The sequence below is a fragment of the Lotus japonicus genome, chromosome 2 (assembly GCF_012489685.1).
Source record: "Lotus japonicus ecotype B-129 chromosome 2, LjGifu_v1.2".
NCBI lineage: Eukaryota > Viridiplantae > Streptophyta > Magnoliopsida > Fabales > Fabaceae > Lotus > Lotus japonicus.
This window is the reverse complement of record NC_080042.1, coordinates 19,423,031-19,438,385: the sequence shown is the minus strand read 5'-3', so window position 1 is coordinate 19,438,385 and position 15,355 is coordinate 19,423,031. Positions and strand designations below refer to the sequence as shown.

The following is a 15,355-nucleotide window of genomic DNA, read 5'->3' as shown; positions in this document are numbered from 1 at the left end:
TGTTGCATTTGCTGTCAATAAACTCTCCCAGTTCATGCACAAGCCAACATAAATTCACTTGCAACAGCTCAAGCGTGTCCTTCGTTACCTTAAAGGCACCATTAACTTTGGCTTACAGTTGCAAAAACCAACACACTTCTCCTTAGAAGCTTATAGTGATGCTGATTGGGCAGGAAACACTGATGATTACACCTCAACCTCAGCCTACATTATATTCTTTGGTGGCAATCCAGTTTCATGGACTTCGAAACGCCAACGTATGGTTGCTCGTTCCTCCACTGAAGCTGAATACAGGTCTGTAGCACATACTGCTTCTGAAGTCAAGTGGCTGTCCAACTTGTTGCATGAAATAGGTGTTCCAGTGACCAAAACTCCACGCATCTTATGTGACAACATTGACACTACTTACTTATGCGCCAATCCTGTCTTCCACTCCCGAATGAAGCACCTAGCCCTTGACTATCACTTTGTTAGAGAACTGGTGCAACAACAACGCCTTCAAGTGTCTCACATATCAACTCGTGATCAGACGACTGATATCCTTACCAAGGCGCTTTCAGCATCCAAGTTCAACTACTTCAGGTCGAAGATGCAAGTCACTGATGGTGACATGCTCTTGCGGGGGCGTAATACAACAACATAATTGCAATAGTAAAAGTGAATAACAACAAGGAAATAATGGTATTTAAACATTTGCATTATTCTCTCCTTTGGTCAAATAGCAACTGCAGAGTCATCTCCATAGATTGCTCCTATCCGCTGCTACTGATATTTGACTTGGTGATTCAATATTCAAATTGGTCATCAATTATATTCATTGTAATTTAATACTAAAGATTCCTTTACTCATGTATATAATATACACGTAGCATATGAATGAAAACAAGTCATTTGATCATATTTTGCTTTCTATATGGTATCAGAGTCTCTATGACCGAGAGGTCTAGAGTTCGATCCTTGCTCCCCTCACTTTCTAATTAAAAAAGTGGAATTTAATTAAGCACATGGTAGGTGGGCCTGCGCACTTATCCACGCTACAAACCCAAAGGGCTCTTGCGTGAGGGGGCGTGTTAGAATATAATATAAAACCATTAAAGTGACCCTTACCCAACAGCTTAAGCTTTTGGGATTAAATGGTTATTTGACAATAACATCACATCTCTTTGATTTAAATGAAATTTTTTTCGGGGCCCAAAAGCTATGAATTTTTTTCTTGGGACCAAATTAGATGTGGCCCAAACATATTTAACCCAAAAATTTAATATATCTTGAATTTTTTTAATTGAAAAATATTAGTTGTTAGTAATGTTAGTAAATTAGTCTCTTTGCTAGAGTTTGAACCCTGACCCTTCACCCTTCATTCCCCAACCCTTATGTCACATAATTTTTACCACTTGAGGTACCCCTCGGGGTCATATGTCACACAATTTTTATTACTTGTGTCCGATAGAACCTACTAGTAGGGGCGTATCTAGAGAATTTTGAAATGTTAACCGATTATAGGTATTTTTCGAGCTAGAAAGAAGGTATTTGTTGTTCCAACTGAGACATTATCATTCAGATGTTTCCCGAGATCTTAATTTAGGAATAAATTCTAGTTTATCCGAGTTTTATCAGAAGTTAGTTGAAACTGGAAAAGAAGAATATTTCCACTTGTTAATAAATTAATACGTCTTGTTTTGACATTCCCTGTTTCAACAACATCTACATAGCGATATTTTTCTGCAATAAAAGTTGTTAAGACTCGGCTTCGCAACAAAATTGATGATCGATAATCTTCTCAGAAATTTATTAGTTGTCTATATCGAGAGAGAAATTACAGAAAAAAAAAACCTCTATTGATACAAGAATAGATAAATTTAGTACTATGAAAGAACAAAGAGTTGTATTTAAATAATTTTTTGTTGTTTAAAGTTTATATAATATTCAATGAAGATTTTTTTAGTTTTATATTTCGCCCCCAACAAAAAAATATTCTGGACCCCTGTACTAGTAGTAGTGAAGAATCCTTATCCAACGGGTGCTAGTTGCAGCGGTAAATAGACATTATTTGAACCCCAGGTCGAGAGTTTGATTCCGAGGAGGTCACACTTTTGGAGAGATCTTTAGCCTTCACTATGCTCTGATCGGAATTGCGAGAGTAATTTAGCGGGAAAAAAAGTGAAGAATAGCTTAAAAACTAAAACGACAGATTGATGCCCGCCGTTTTATCGTCTAACTGGGTCCTTTTGTTCTGTAACCGAGGCAGTGCATCGCAGTTCAGTTCTAAGGTGATTTTCTCCTCCAACACAACACACCCATCCATTTCTTGCTTCTTGTGTTCCTATAGAGTTCATTGTTGAGTTGATGCTAACTAGAGAAGAAACAACAACATTATCTATTTGTCAATTGTTGTTTTCTTCTTTTTGATTCAACTTTCACTCACAAACTTGCAGCTTCAATCTTGTGAAAATTGATGGGCCACCAACTTCATGGAACAGGAACAGTCTTCTTAAACAGATTATGTTTCTATGACTGCCCCAGGTTGTTTAAACAAAAAACATGCTCTTATACAGCAAAAGTTGGCAAATTTCAGAAATTAAATGTTGCCTCGTTGGCTATGCAAGGTTGTGGAAATTATTTATTTATTTTAATTTTGAAATTCTCTCTGTTCTCTGTTGCTCAGTTTTATTTTATGTTATTTCTAACAGGAAGGGGGGAGTTCGCAGATGATGTTGCTCGCTCATTTAACCATAAGGTAATATACTTTCCAGGTACCTTTTCTGGTACAGTCTTAGTTATATTAATATTATGAACTCGGTTGGGTGCACTCATTCTTACAGTCATTGTGGTGTCTCTTTGGTGCTCTACTGGCAGTTGTTGTATCAAGAGGATAGGAGGAAATCTATTGTCATTGGGAAGCTTTATTGCATTATTTTTTAGCAACTTAAGGTTCCTTGGTTCTAATTTTACCTTTAAGGATAGGAGGAAATCTTATTGTCACTCTCACTGAGATGCATCTTCTCTCTTTTTTTTACGCAAGTTCATCATACATTGTGTTGAAATTTAATTCAATTGTGAAGGGCAAGGTCGTGAAAGCTTTGATACTGTGTGAAGGACTAAAGCTTTGCTACTGTTTCCTTAAAGCTTAAGCTGTTAGATGTATGTCTAACATGACCCATTGTATGAAAGCCCTTTGGACATACAGTTTGGACAAGGCAACGGCCTATTTTACCTTGTGCTGAAACTAAGTTTTATTATGAAGAATGAGATTAACAATGAACTTGCTCCTATGTCCTAATAACGGTCACACATTTTGGTACCATATGATTGATCAAATGTTGTAAAAGCGCAGCTTAAGTGCTTGCTCAAAAATGATACTGATAATTTCTTGTAATAATATTTTATTAAAAAAAATTGCTTAGTGGTCATTGGCACCGAGATATTGACTAGTAATATGGTCAACGTATTACTTATAAAAGGTAGGATAGTTGTCATTCCGTAGTTAGTTTTTGGGGTGGAGTTGGACTTATACCAGAGTTCTATGATGGTATCAGAGCCTATTTTAGATATTTATTGGACCACCCACAAATGTCTAGTCCTGCAAACTTCACACTTTAGGGTGTGTTGAGGGTTTCACATTGACTAGAGAATAGAGATACAACAGAAACATTCATCATAAAGGGTAGGACAGTCATCATCCCTAAGCTAGTTTTTGAAGTACAGTTAGGTCACACATGAGTTCTTAGAAACACTAATATAGTAATAAGTATGCTTTGGCAGTTTGGATCTCATGGTTTACCATTTTGTGGTTTGAATCTTGTAGATTTTTTATTTTTGGTCCTAAATTCGAAAAAGCTTTTATAAGCAGCTAGAATATATGTTATGTCATGTTGTAAGTAAACTTGCTTGTTATATTCTTACTTGAAAGAATGTATTATTGGCTGTATATTTTGTTCTGGCTCTGAATGTTATGGCTGTACTGTTAGACTAACATCGGTATTGGAGGAGAGTTGAATGGTATTCCTCATATACAAACTCTTAGAGAATTTCCTAGGGAGGAGCTTTGGGGAAAAGTTGTTATGGTCAGATTTGATTCTAAAATATTGCTCAGACAAGAGTTTGACCAGAAGACTCGATCAGTTCTCAATGCGGTATTTACAATTAAATATTTACATGAAGCCGGAGCACAGGTCATCCTGGTCAGTGATTGGTGTATGAAAACTTCAGAGCTTCACACAGAGTCAGTTGCAGGTATATTCTTAAAGGCATCTAGCAATCGTTTTATACTGTGAATTTTTGCTGCTATATGAACTGTTAATAGCAATTCTAGTTTATTAAAAGGGAGGAAAGACTGAAGAAAAGTGTTCTAACACAATGCTATAATTGATATGGGTAATGAAATTTATTAATGGTTCTTTTACATAAAGGTGTTTCCATATTAGATAATTGATGACCTCTATTCTACAGATTTCTTAACAGCTGTGCTTCAAATACAAGTTGTTCCCCTTCAAGGCATCTCTGATAACAAGCAATCAAAGATGTTGGGCCTTAAGAAAGAGAATATCCATCTTCTTGAAAATCTTTCTCATATTAAAGAAGAAGTTGCAAATTGTTTGGAGTTTGCTAGAGTATTATCATCAGGAGTTGATATCTTTATCAATGATTCCTTCTCCAACTCTCACAAAGTTCTAGCATCAACTGTTGGCGTTACTCGTTTCTGCTATTGCTATGCCTGTTTAGCTGGTTTTCACTTTGAGGAGAAGCTTTGTCTCTTGAAGAATGTTGCAGAAGCCAGACGGAAGCCGTATGTTGCAATTGTATGTCTCTTCTTCTGCCATAACATTAATTACGAGAAGTAACTCTTCCATTCAAGACAGCCTCCAGATCTTTGATTGATATATTCACTATTTGTTTCTCATAAATCAGATTGGAGGGGGTAATCTTTATGAGAAAGCAGCTTCCTTTCAGCTTTTAGCTTCCAAATGTCAGTGTTTTGTTTTTGTTGGAAAGATGTCATTTCAAGTAATGCATGCATTAGGAGTATCAGTTCCTCTTGATTTGGTGGATCAGAAGGGAATTGATGAAGCTCTCGATATAGTGAGACTTGCGAAAGATAGAAATGTGCAGATTCTTTACCCAAAAGATTTTTGGTGCCGAAGTAAATGTGATCCAAAGCAATTGCAAGTATTTCCTTCTCATGGAATTTTGAATGGTGAGCTTTTAATTGCTAATAGGTTGTGTTACTCAGATATTGCCCGACATGATTTTATTCAGAGAGTAAATTTGATACATATTTGATTTTGATCTAGGTTGGGTGCCCGTTGACTTTGGACCTCTGTCATTGGATGAAATTGGTTCCATGCTTACAAATTGCAAGGTACAATAGCAATTTATTTATTCCAAGAATTTATGCATTAGCTACTGCTGGTTTTATTTTTTAACTTGTATCAAAATATCTTTAGATGACTATCAATATTGGGATTGATTTATCATTTCTTTCTCAGTATAGGGAATCTTTTATGATGGGTATTCTGTGCTTGCATCTTATTCGCTAACTTTAGTTCAACTTTAGCCTGCTATTACTTATCAATATCATGCAATGGCTATAGATCATAGACACAATAGATAGGGATATTTTCATTTTAAGATGTCATGAGGCACCTCCTAACATTTTTTTTCTTGTTTGAAATTTTAATCCTTTACAGAAAGTAATTTGGATAGGTCCAGTGAATTTCTTTGATTCAAGTAATGACACAAATGGGGCATCTAAATTGGCAAAAATTCTTGATCGACAAAGCCAATGCAACTGTGAAATAACTGTGGTTGGGACGATGGCATGCCAACTAGTGAGACGTGAAAAAAGTTTATTATCCTTTATAAACATGATTGAGGGTGCTTCAGTTGTATGGGAATTTCTCAAAGGAAGAAAGCTCCCTGGTGTCTTGGCTATCGACAGAGTATGTTTACATCACACTTCAACTCCATATTTCAGGAGAATAATGTAGTTTATTCTCAAATCATTTTTTATTTTGCATAGACTATCTTGCAAATGATTTTACTTAAAAACAAAATCTGAATTGTTACATGAATATTAAATGAATTTTATGGCTTTTGGCATACCATAATTTTGGGAGATGACTGACTTACTATAGATTAGATTCACCATTGGATGTGAGTTTTATCTGGTAAATACACGGTCTTTAAGTCTATTATGTTAGATACTATAAGTTAGATCAGTCCAAGATATGCAAATGGTTTTACTTAAAAACAAAATCTGTTTTTGTTTTTTTGTATTTTTGTTGCTTAACGAATTTATTATAAAATTGGAAAAAAATTTGGTGCAGAAAATATTGTTACATGAATATTAAATGATAAATAAAGCACTAAAAAATTCCCGTGGTATGAGATTCTTCTTGCGGATAAGTGCAATTAAAATTTAGGCATATGAAAGACATTATTAAATCAAAACCCGGATCAAGGACAATTCTTGATTTTCTAAAATAACATCAGATCAAGCACTTATTAAATCTGTTAGGATCCAATTGCAAGGTACAATACCTGAGTCCCACACTAGAAGTATGAGATTCTAGTGTGGGATTTATAAGGCCTTAAACTGAAGAATGGCTAGCTTTTGTGGAATGGTTCTCCCAAGGTTCTTATCACAATCTATATCTATCATTACTGCTGATGAACAAATCTACTGGAACCTGTCTCACTTGGAAGAGCTGAGGTCTACTTTCATTTGGACTTCATAATTCATATATGACATACCGTTGTAAATAGTTGATATTAACATTTCATTTAATCAGGCTGATGAGTCTGATCTTGCTTTAAGCAGCTCAAAGTACTTAAACATTCTGCATCAATGATATTATTAATGCTTATACTAGTTATATTTTGCAGGCATACCCTTTTGAAATCAACTGGAATAGCATTTATTCTGACCCAGCTCAACCTCTGGCCGTTGATATAGGAAGTGGTACTTTGTTTTTTTAGATATAGTGTTTACTATGTGCATATTTAGTCAAATTGTGCAGCTAGAAAATATATGATCTGTAAATTCTCAACCAATATAGAATATATTAGCTGTTGATGTGAACAAAAGTCCCCAAGTTTGGTAAAACAGAAAAGAAGAGGGTGGGGGGATTAGAGAAAAATAAATAGAAGTTATGTTGTGGTTCTTCTTCTTTCTCACATATGAGCCCTAAATGACAGGTAATGGGCTTTTTCTTCTTGAAATGGCTAAAAGGAGGAAACATTTAAACTTCCTAGGTTTGGAGATTAATGAAAAGGTTCTATATTTTCTATGTCCCCCTTTCCTTATACTTTGCTACGAACTATACTTTCTTATTTTTTTAACTATGAACATCTTTCTTTTTTTCAGCTTGTTTTGCGATGTCTGGATTCTATTCATCAGTTTAGAATAAAGAATGGGTAATGATGTTGCTGTCATATTGCAAATAAATGCAGCTTCTTTTTGGGTTTCGGTTGGCTTCAGTAAAATGTAATTTATCTTAGTTGAGCGTCAAATGATGAACAAAACATTCTGAACCTAGTTAAGGGCACATTCAATTATGAACATCACTATTTTCTGAGTTCCTTCTTAGTTTGAATTATTTTGTTTCACATTCTAAGCTTTGGTTTTCTGGTTTCTCAATTTTAGGTACTTTATTGCTACAAATGCAACATCAACATTCCGTTCCATTATCTCTACCTACCCAGGAGAATTAGTTATTGTCTCAATACAGGTATAGCTTAAATTTCATTACATTCTGAATTCTAACATTATATTTTGACCTTTGTAGGTCTTTTCTGTTCTATTAATACTGCATATTCATTCACACACACCTCTATTGATGCCACTGCCGCCATTACACCTCCTAGCTTATTAGCATTCTGCAAGCTACTGCAATGCTGCTGCTATGAAGCATGGACACCTCTAAAATATAGACTCTCCCGTTGTCGGACACGTAACACGACACTGACACTGTATGACACTTGTACAACACGTTTCAGACACCTTCGCAGTGTCCGGATACAACAAGAACAAAAGTCTTATCCCACGAAGTGAGGTCGGCTATCATGGTGTCGGAATAACAAAACAAAAAATTGCGGCTTAGACACTTGAGCCGACACCTCTAGGACGCTTATATCATTAAAAAAATTATAATTTTTAAAGTCAAACCATTAAAGAAATTGCTAATTGGTCACTTGATGAACCAAGGTTAGAGGCTATACTTTACAATGACCATGATCAAGAAGGTGGCGAAAGCCATTAGATAGGTTGACTCTTTTTTAGATAAAGTGGTTACTTTGTAAAATTGTGCCTCTTAGTATTTTTTTTGTGTGAAGCTCGTTGTCATAGAGCTTAAGAAATTATTTTTATGTTTTCTTTGTAAAGAGACTAACTTGTCTTGACTTTGAGAATGTGATATACATGTCACCGAGACTCCTCTTATATGTGTCTAGGTGTCCTACTTTTTTGAGGTTAGCCGTGTCGCTAAGTCAGTGCCGTGCTGGAGTTGGTGCTTCATAGGCTTCCATCGCCTCAAATTTATTGATGCCCACTTAACTTAGTGTTTGCTACTCACATTTATCGTGAATATCACAAACAGTTTTTGGCCTGACTGCCACATGTCTTATTTTCTTTAGGGTTATGATGATAAGTTGATCACTAAAATATGATGATCACTAACTTGCAAACAGTGGAACTACAATGCATAACTTAAGCCCATTGAGATCCAGTCAAAGGGAGAGGACTGAGAGTTATATATCCTTGGCTCCTTGTCATTCTACTAAAATCTTGCATAAACCAATTTATGGAAAAAATCATTTATGGCCTGGTTTTGCTTTTTCATGTCAATATTATCTTATAGAATAGACTATTTTTTTTTCTTTTTTCGAAAGGCTATAAAATAGACTGTTGTTCATTATTAGATGTCGCAACTTTCTCAACTTGATTGGCTCTCCTATCTTAGAAAGGCATGAGCTGTAGGTATTTCAACCTTACTTATTCCTTGTGGTAAATGAACCAGTTTGAGATTTAATGTGACAAGTCATCATATCTTATTCTCTGAAATTCTTCTCTATTCTCCATCAACAACTGAGCTTTAATTTATTTTTGGCTTTATTTTTGTGAAGTGTCCAAACCCTGATTTCAATAAACCTGAGCATAGATGGAGAATGCTTCAGAGATCTTTAATTGAACCAGTGGTGGATCTTCTAGCATCTGATGGGAAGGTATCCGGTCTTCCCCATTGCTAATCATGTCAGAGTGGAGAGTAATAGACATTACAGTTCAGAAAATTAGTTGTTTTCAGTTTTATTTACGTTGTGCCTTTTCCATCTTTGAATATTTTGAGTTTATTGATATCAATTCTTAATTGACATTGACTAGGTCTTTCTGCAATCTGATGTAAAAGATGTGGCAATAAGAATGAAAGAACAATTTTTAAGATATGGCAAGGGTAAGCTTGAATTGGAGCCTGACAAGTGCAATGGCCAAAGTGAGTGGCTTAAGGAAAACCCGTTTGGAGTTATGTCAGATTGGGAAAAGCATGTTCTGGAGCGAGGGGCCCCTATGTACAGAATGATGTTTTCTAAATCATCTGCTACTAGTGAAGTTTCAGTTGAAGATCTAGTACATAAAGCTGGCTAATTCATCAATCTTCCATAGGGTTGTGTTTCTGCAGAATCTATCATACAGTCAATGGTTTCTCCGTTTCAGGCTGTGTTTTAGGTAATATGAAAAGGTTCATATCTCTATATGAATTTTATGTTTTAAGGCATGCAACAATTAGAATCTACTATTTAGCATGAGAAAATGTTCTTTTTTTTCTTTTTCATAATTTTCTTTTCATAGATTCACATGCAACTTCAACTAAGAACAAGAGAAGAAATTGCAACGTGGGAGATGAGGCATTTTGGCAATGCTTGCTTAATCGTTTGATACCTTGGAAGAAAATGCATGACCGTGGAGTTAACTCCAACAAACATTTTGATTTAGTTCGTTGGAAAGAAAATGAAATCTGAGACTAACACTTTAATTTAGTTCCTTGGAAAGGATTGATTTTGTATCTTATATATGTGGAAAATAACATGTAGAATTTATTAGATTAAAAATCTCATTCATAACCAGAATGGTAGTGCATGTGCATGGGTATAGTTACAAGGTACAACCGTACAAGGTTACAAGAAAGAAAATAAAACCTCTTTTTTTTTTTTTGATAATGTGGAGGGCTTAAAGCCCAATGAAACTACACGAGCCTTGTGGTAGAAACCCCAGAGGCATAATTGCAGTAGCGGGGAAGGAATATGTTCTGCATCAAAGCACATATCAGGCTTCCCATAGCAGTAGCTTGCAAGAAATTCTGCGCTCTTATTAGCTTCTTTATAGATGTCACTGAAGGAGACCCTCCAATTCCTTGTAGCTATAGCTCTGAGATTTCATTTACCAATCCTGCACAAGGATGATTCACATCACAGTGGAGGGTAATTAGCTTGAACGCTTCATTGGAGTCCAATTCCATAATCAGATGATGGGGTTTCAGTTCATACGCCATCTTGAGACCGTTAAAAACTCCCCACAATTCAGCAAATAAGGATTACAGAAAGCCAGGTTATTGCAGAAACCTTTTATAATTTTTCCTTCAAAGTCCGTAATAAGGCCACCACACGCTACTTTTCCACTACGCTCCTTCACCGAGCCATCTGAGTTCAATTTCCAAGCCCCCTGATCTGGGCTTAACCCAGTGAGTTGCTTGCTCCCTGAGATGGAGATTATGGACAGTATTCGGTCTGGCTAGGTTCCTGGTTATCTCCTCGGTCAGACTATAAATCATGATGATCAAGTTGCAGGGGAGGGTGATATGGTTATTGAAAATTAAGTCGCACCTGTCCTTCCAAATCTGCCAAGTAGTTAGTCCAAAAAACAGAGGCCAATTAAATCTACCGCGGTAAACAGAATTGCGTCGCAAATTAAAGTTTAGCCAATCAGAGATATCCCTACTCCAATCCCTGGGTAGTAAGAAAGAATTCCAAACACTCGACAACTTATTGTTTAAATAAAATCACTATAAAAATTATTTTACTTTACAAGTCTCATTATTTAGCAGTAAGTTCTTATATTGAAATATAATAAAAGGAATTGTATCAAATGAGAACTAGTTTGAATTTTAAGAGATTAAAACTACTTATATCAACCATTAAATTATAATGAACAGTTTAGATTAATACAACACATAATTGATACAAGATATTAGTACTAATGTGAATTGTGTTGTTTTAATGTGCATTAATCTAAAGCTTAGTCCAAATATATTCGATGTGTCACCCAAATAATGTTTTAATGTGCATTAATCTAAAGCTTAGTCCAAGATATTAGTTCTATATGCTTTATCAAAAAAAAATGTTCTATATGCAAATGCAGTGGTTATGGATTAATTTTCTGTCATGATTTTTATTTCTTTATTCTTCAAATTAAACTAAAAAATAACAAACATAATTTGGGTGACACATCGAATATATTTTTGTAAGTCAAAGTCAAAATGACAGCTAATCTTGTATTTCTTTTTGATATAGTTATTTTTTTTTGTCAAAGTTAATATATCCCAGCAACAGACAAAAACAAGTTCTGATTGGGTGTAGGTCAATCTCTTAACAAAAAATATATAGACAAGATGCACAATCTTCATCCCTCAAACCCTAAGATAGCCAATGTCTGTAAAAAGAACCAATGTTTAATGTATAGTTTATATTTTGTCAAACCAAATGTTTAATGAATAAATAAACCAGACCTACCAGTTGGGGACACAGGTCAGGCACAAAAGCAACTCCTACGGATTCGAAGAAAGAAATTACAACCCAAAAGATCAAAGCTATGACCATTAACAAATAGATTAAGATCTTAAGTGCCTCTTTTTGTGTGTGCAAATTTTGTGTTTAGTGTCTCATTTCTCGTCCCGCCAAAGAAATGTGTCATGTTAAATAAAATAAATGCATGATTCAACAATTATAACCTTAAATGAGAGGGTTTTCTATGAAGCGGTACAATTTTATTCGTGGGACGGGAAAGAGGACATCATACGTTGCAAATAATTTTAATCTAAACAATTAACAAAACAATAGCAAGATGGCTTAATTGCAACTTTAGTCCCCCACTTATACATTTCTTACTATTTATGGCCCACACCAGAAATAAAATACATATGCACATAAGAAAGCAATTAGCATAGATTGGGTCATTAGTTGACAGGGGCCTTTCCTCCCATCACATAGTCTTTAGTCTACTTAAGTGGTGTTGTCACTCTGTTGATGAACTTTTTGCATGAATCACCTCCTTTCCATTATGGAGAATTAGACAGACTTGACGGCCACTCTTCAAAGTCATCCTCCTGCATACAAAATTTCATAAGCAAATTCAAAATTCAAGCATGTCCCTTTTGCTTTGCTTCTTAGTAAGGAAAAGACAACGCAATCAGTCTTAAAGGGAAGGCTGGCTCCATTTATTGTTTTAGTAATTAAGAGCTATCCAAAAATTTCAAACTATTGCTCTCAAAAATGAACTTAAGGAAAAACTATGGCTATGTTGTGACCAGTAAAAACAAACTAGAGAAGTTAATCACTTACATTGAGACAAAAGTGAATAGATAGATTGATATGCTGCATTAAACTAATATTCAAACACGATACACTAAGCAGTTAAGAAGTTAATAATCCCGATCGATAGTAACAAAACTTGATGAACAAGAGATAAGGTTATGTTGGTCATATGAAAATGCAAGTCTTGTAGAAACTTTTTAGGCTAATCATGTAGTTGTTCAATTCAAACTACCCATTACATAATATTAATACATGTTATGTTAGCTAGCTAGCCAACGAGCAATAACTAATAACTAACTCAATGTTGTAGATTTCGATTTAAGATGATATGTTAACATGACAAAGCATTTTACTAGTCACATAGAAGGAAGGAAAAAAAATAGAAGAGCATATATAATATACCTCTACCACTTCCCCTTCCACAGAAGCTTTTAACACCCCTTGAATAGAGGTTTCTTTGGTAATCTCACCCTCGCGGATTCGCCTCATAAATTCTTTTGTGCTTTCAGTATCATCAGAATCCTCCCCTTTTCCAGCACGTTCTTCCCACATTTCATACGTTATTCATACGTTATAGCAGCACACCTGCCAATCAAACGATCAATAGGAATGAATCATATCTTGTGAAAAAAGCGACAATACAATACTGTTCTGTCCTAAGGTAAGCTTACGTAAGAAGAGGAATGAAAAGCAAACCCTAGCAGAGCACTAAAATAGTAAAGATGTAATAAAAATAGTATATTCTCATTAATGATCCAAAAGTCTGCAGTACAAGGTGATGACCTTCCCTTTTATAGAGGGTTGGTCATGATATAGACTTTTCCTACATTTGGGCCTGACAACTAGGGCCCAAATCCCTATGCATATAAGACAAATCCAGAAGAATCTTCCAGCTGGCTTGCGGGTCCGCCTAAAGGGGAGGGCGAGAATCCTCAGTGCTTCACCAATTCCTGCCATGTCGTCCTTCGTCTGGCTGACTCCTTATTTTGGGCAAGCATGGAAGTCTTTATGTCCAGCCCATTCCACATGCCCCCAAGACATGAGGCTTAGGTAGGTTGAGTCGAAATGTCTTCAATATGCTATTTTTCACCTGCCTTCACTATTCACTGAATGATTTTGGGTGGAGTTATTTGTGAATGTTGGTTGTTCTTTACTCCCCCTTTCACTTTTGTTACTATATCGCCATTCTTCGTAATCGTTGATATGCCGCCACTTTTATGTTTTGTTGTTACGCCGCCACTTTTATGTTTTGTTGTTACGCCGCCACTTTTATGTTTTGTTGTTACGCCGCCACTTTTATGTTTTGTTGTTACACCGCCACTTTTATATCGATATGTCGCCGTTGTCATAACCGTCAATCACATCTTTTCGACTGACACACGTAATCCTTGTTTTCCGGGATTCGTCATCATTTTCCATGAATGCAGTTTCCATTTGTGTGTCTCGAGGAGTTATGCCTTTTCATCTCACACCTTTTTTGAATTTCAAATCCCACGACTCTTCGCTATCTATCCCATTCATTCTCTCTCCTCTTTTTCCCCTATAAAACCCCTTTTAACCTTTCCTTTCTTTACCTTCTGAAACTCTCTTTTTTACTCTCTGAAACTTTTCTGAAATTCTCTCACTTTCTCCTCTTCGAACTCCGGCAAACCTTCGTTTACTCCGGCCGTCGTCATTGCGCGGTGTTCTCCTTTAGCCGACGTTCTCCTTACCCAATCTCTCATTTCTTCCTCCGGTGAGTTCTTTACATCCTTTCTTTTCATTTTGTTTTCTTTCACTTTCTTGACACTGTTCATCTTCTTCCTTTAACTTTCATGAAATTACCCAGCATGTCATTGAATAGTGTTAGCGTTTCCTCCTTAGAACTTTCATCACCTTCAACGGAGGGGGAAATTTCTGCCCCCTCTGTTATTGAAATCCAATCCTTGCCTTCCATTCACGAGGATTCCGAACCAGCCAGTTCTGTTGATTCTGTCCTTTCCTCCAATGGGGATTTATCTTCGCCCGAATGGCGTACAAACGTTCATTTGGTTGAAGATAAATGTCTGTGGCGTTCCATCTAGGGTAGTATTGGGAGCATTAAATCGCTTCGTATATCTGCCCAAGGGTTTACGAAGGTAAATCCCGCCACTTCTCATAACGAAGACCTTCAGCTAAACGTTCTTCCATGCGGCGAGGATGATTGTGTTCTTTTGCGCAAAGAAGCATCAGATGAATCGCCCGACTTCTTCTTCGTTTATGGTTATTTTTTCACCGATTTGAACATTAAACTTCCTTTTTCGCCTTTCATATGTCATGTTCTATCCTTTCTGAATGTGGCGCCCTGCCAACTTCAGCCCAACGCCTGAGGTTTTATCCGTTGCTTCAAAATTCTATGCGAACATTTGAGCTTCACGCCCACCTACCCTTTGTTCTTTCTTTTCTATAAGTCTGTTACTAAGAGACCCACTTCCGTAAAGTGGGTCCCTCTTCTAGCCCGCAAGAAAATGAGTTGGTTTACTGCCCTCAAGAGCCATTACAAAGTATGGCAGAAAAAATACTTTAAAATTGTTGAGTCGCCTGAAATAAAGAATTTGTTCCGGGATTCCAACAATTCTCCTCTCTTCCCCTTTTATTGGACGAAAAACCCTCGCCGAAAAATCTCTGTTTCATATGATGCCTTAGACGATTCTGAGCGAGGGGTCGCCGACTATCTCCGTTCATTGCCGGTTGTCTCTGATCATGAGTTGATTGAGGCGTCGAAAACTGGCACTTTAAATCAATTCTTTAGTAA

The 15,355-nt window shown here is 36.1% G+C and overlaps 1 protein-coding gene across 6 annotated transcripts; it reads left to right on the top strand.

The window, feature by feature from the left end:
- The first annotated feature begins 2,084 nt into the window (after positions 1 to 2,084).
- LOC130737738 (uncharacterized) lies at positions 2,085 to 10,113 on the top strand. Of its 6 annotated transcripts, XR_009018898.1 has the most exons (15): positions 2,089 to 2,270; positions 2,436 to 2,606; positions 2,691 to 2,737; positions 3,969 to 4,233; positions 4,450 to 4,799; positions 4,909 to 5,194; positions 5,292 to 5,359; positions 5,688 to 5,939; positions 6,886 to 6,961; positions 7,198 to 7,274; positions 7,367 to 7,416; positions 7,646 to 7,730; positions 9,124 to 9,222; positions 9,380 to 9,721; positions 9,845 to 10,113. XR_009018898.1 is itself a non-coding variant. In XM_057589584.1 (14 exons), exons 2-13 carry the CDS (start codon positions 2,456 to 2,458, stop codon positions 9,244 to 9,246), a joined length of 1,830 nt encoding a protein of 609 aa, XP_057445567.1. In that variant the 5' UTR covers positions 2,085 to 2,270; positions 2,436 to 2,455; the 3' UTR covers positions 9,247 to 9,278; positions 9,380 to 9,516. The 6 variants fall into 6 exon arrangements, 5 of the variants coding, with proteins under 5 accessions (XP_057445567.1, XP_057445565.1, XP_057445563.1 ...); XM_057589584.1 differs by lacking the exon at positions 9,845 to 10,113 and having other exon boundaries at positions 2,085 to 2,270; positions 9,124 to 9,278; positions 9,380 to 9,516; XM_057589580.1 differs by having other exon boundaries at positions 9,380 to 10,113.
- The last annotated feature ends 5,242 nt before the right edge of the window (positions 10,114 to 15,355 follow it).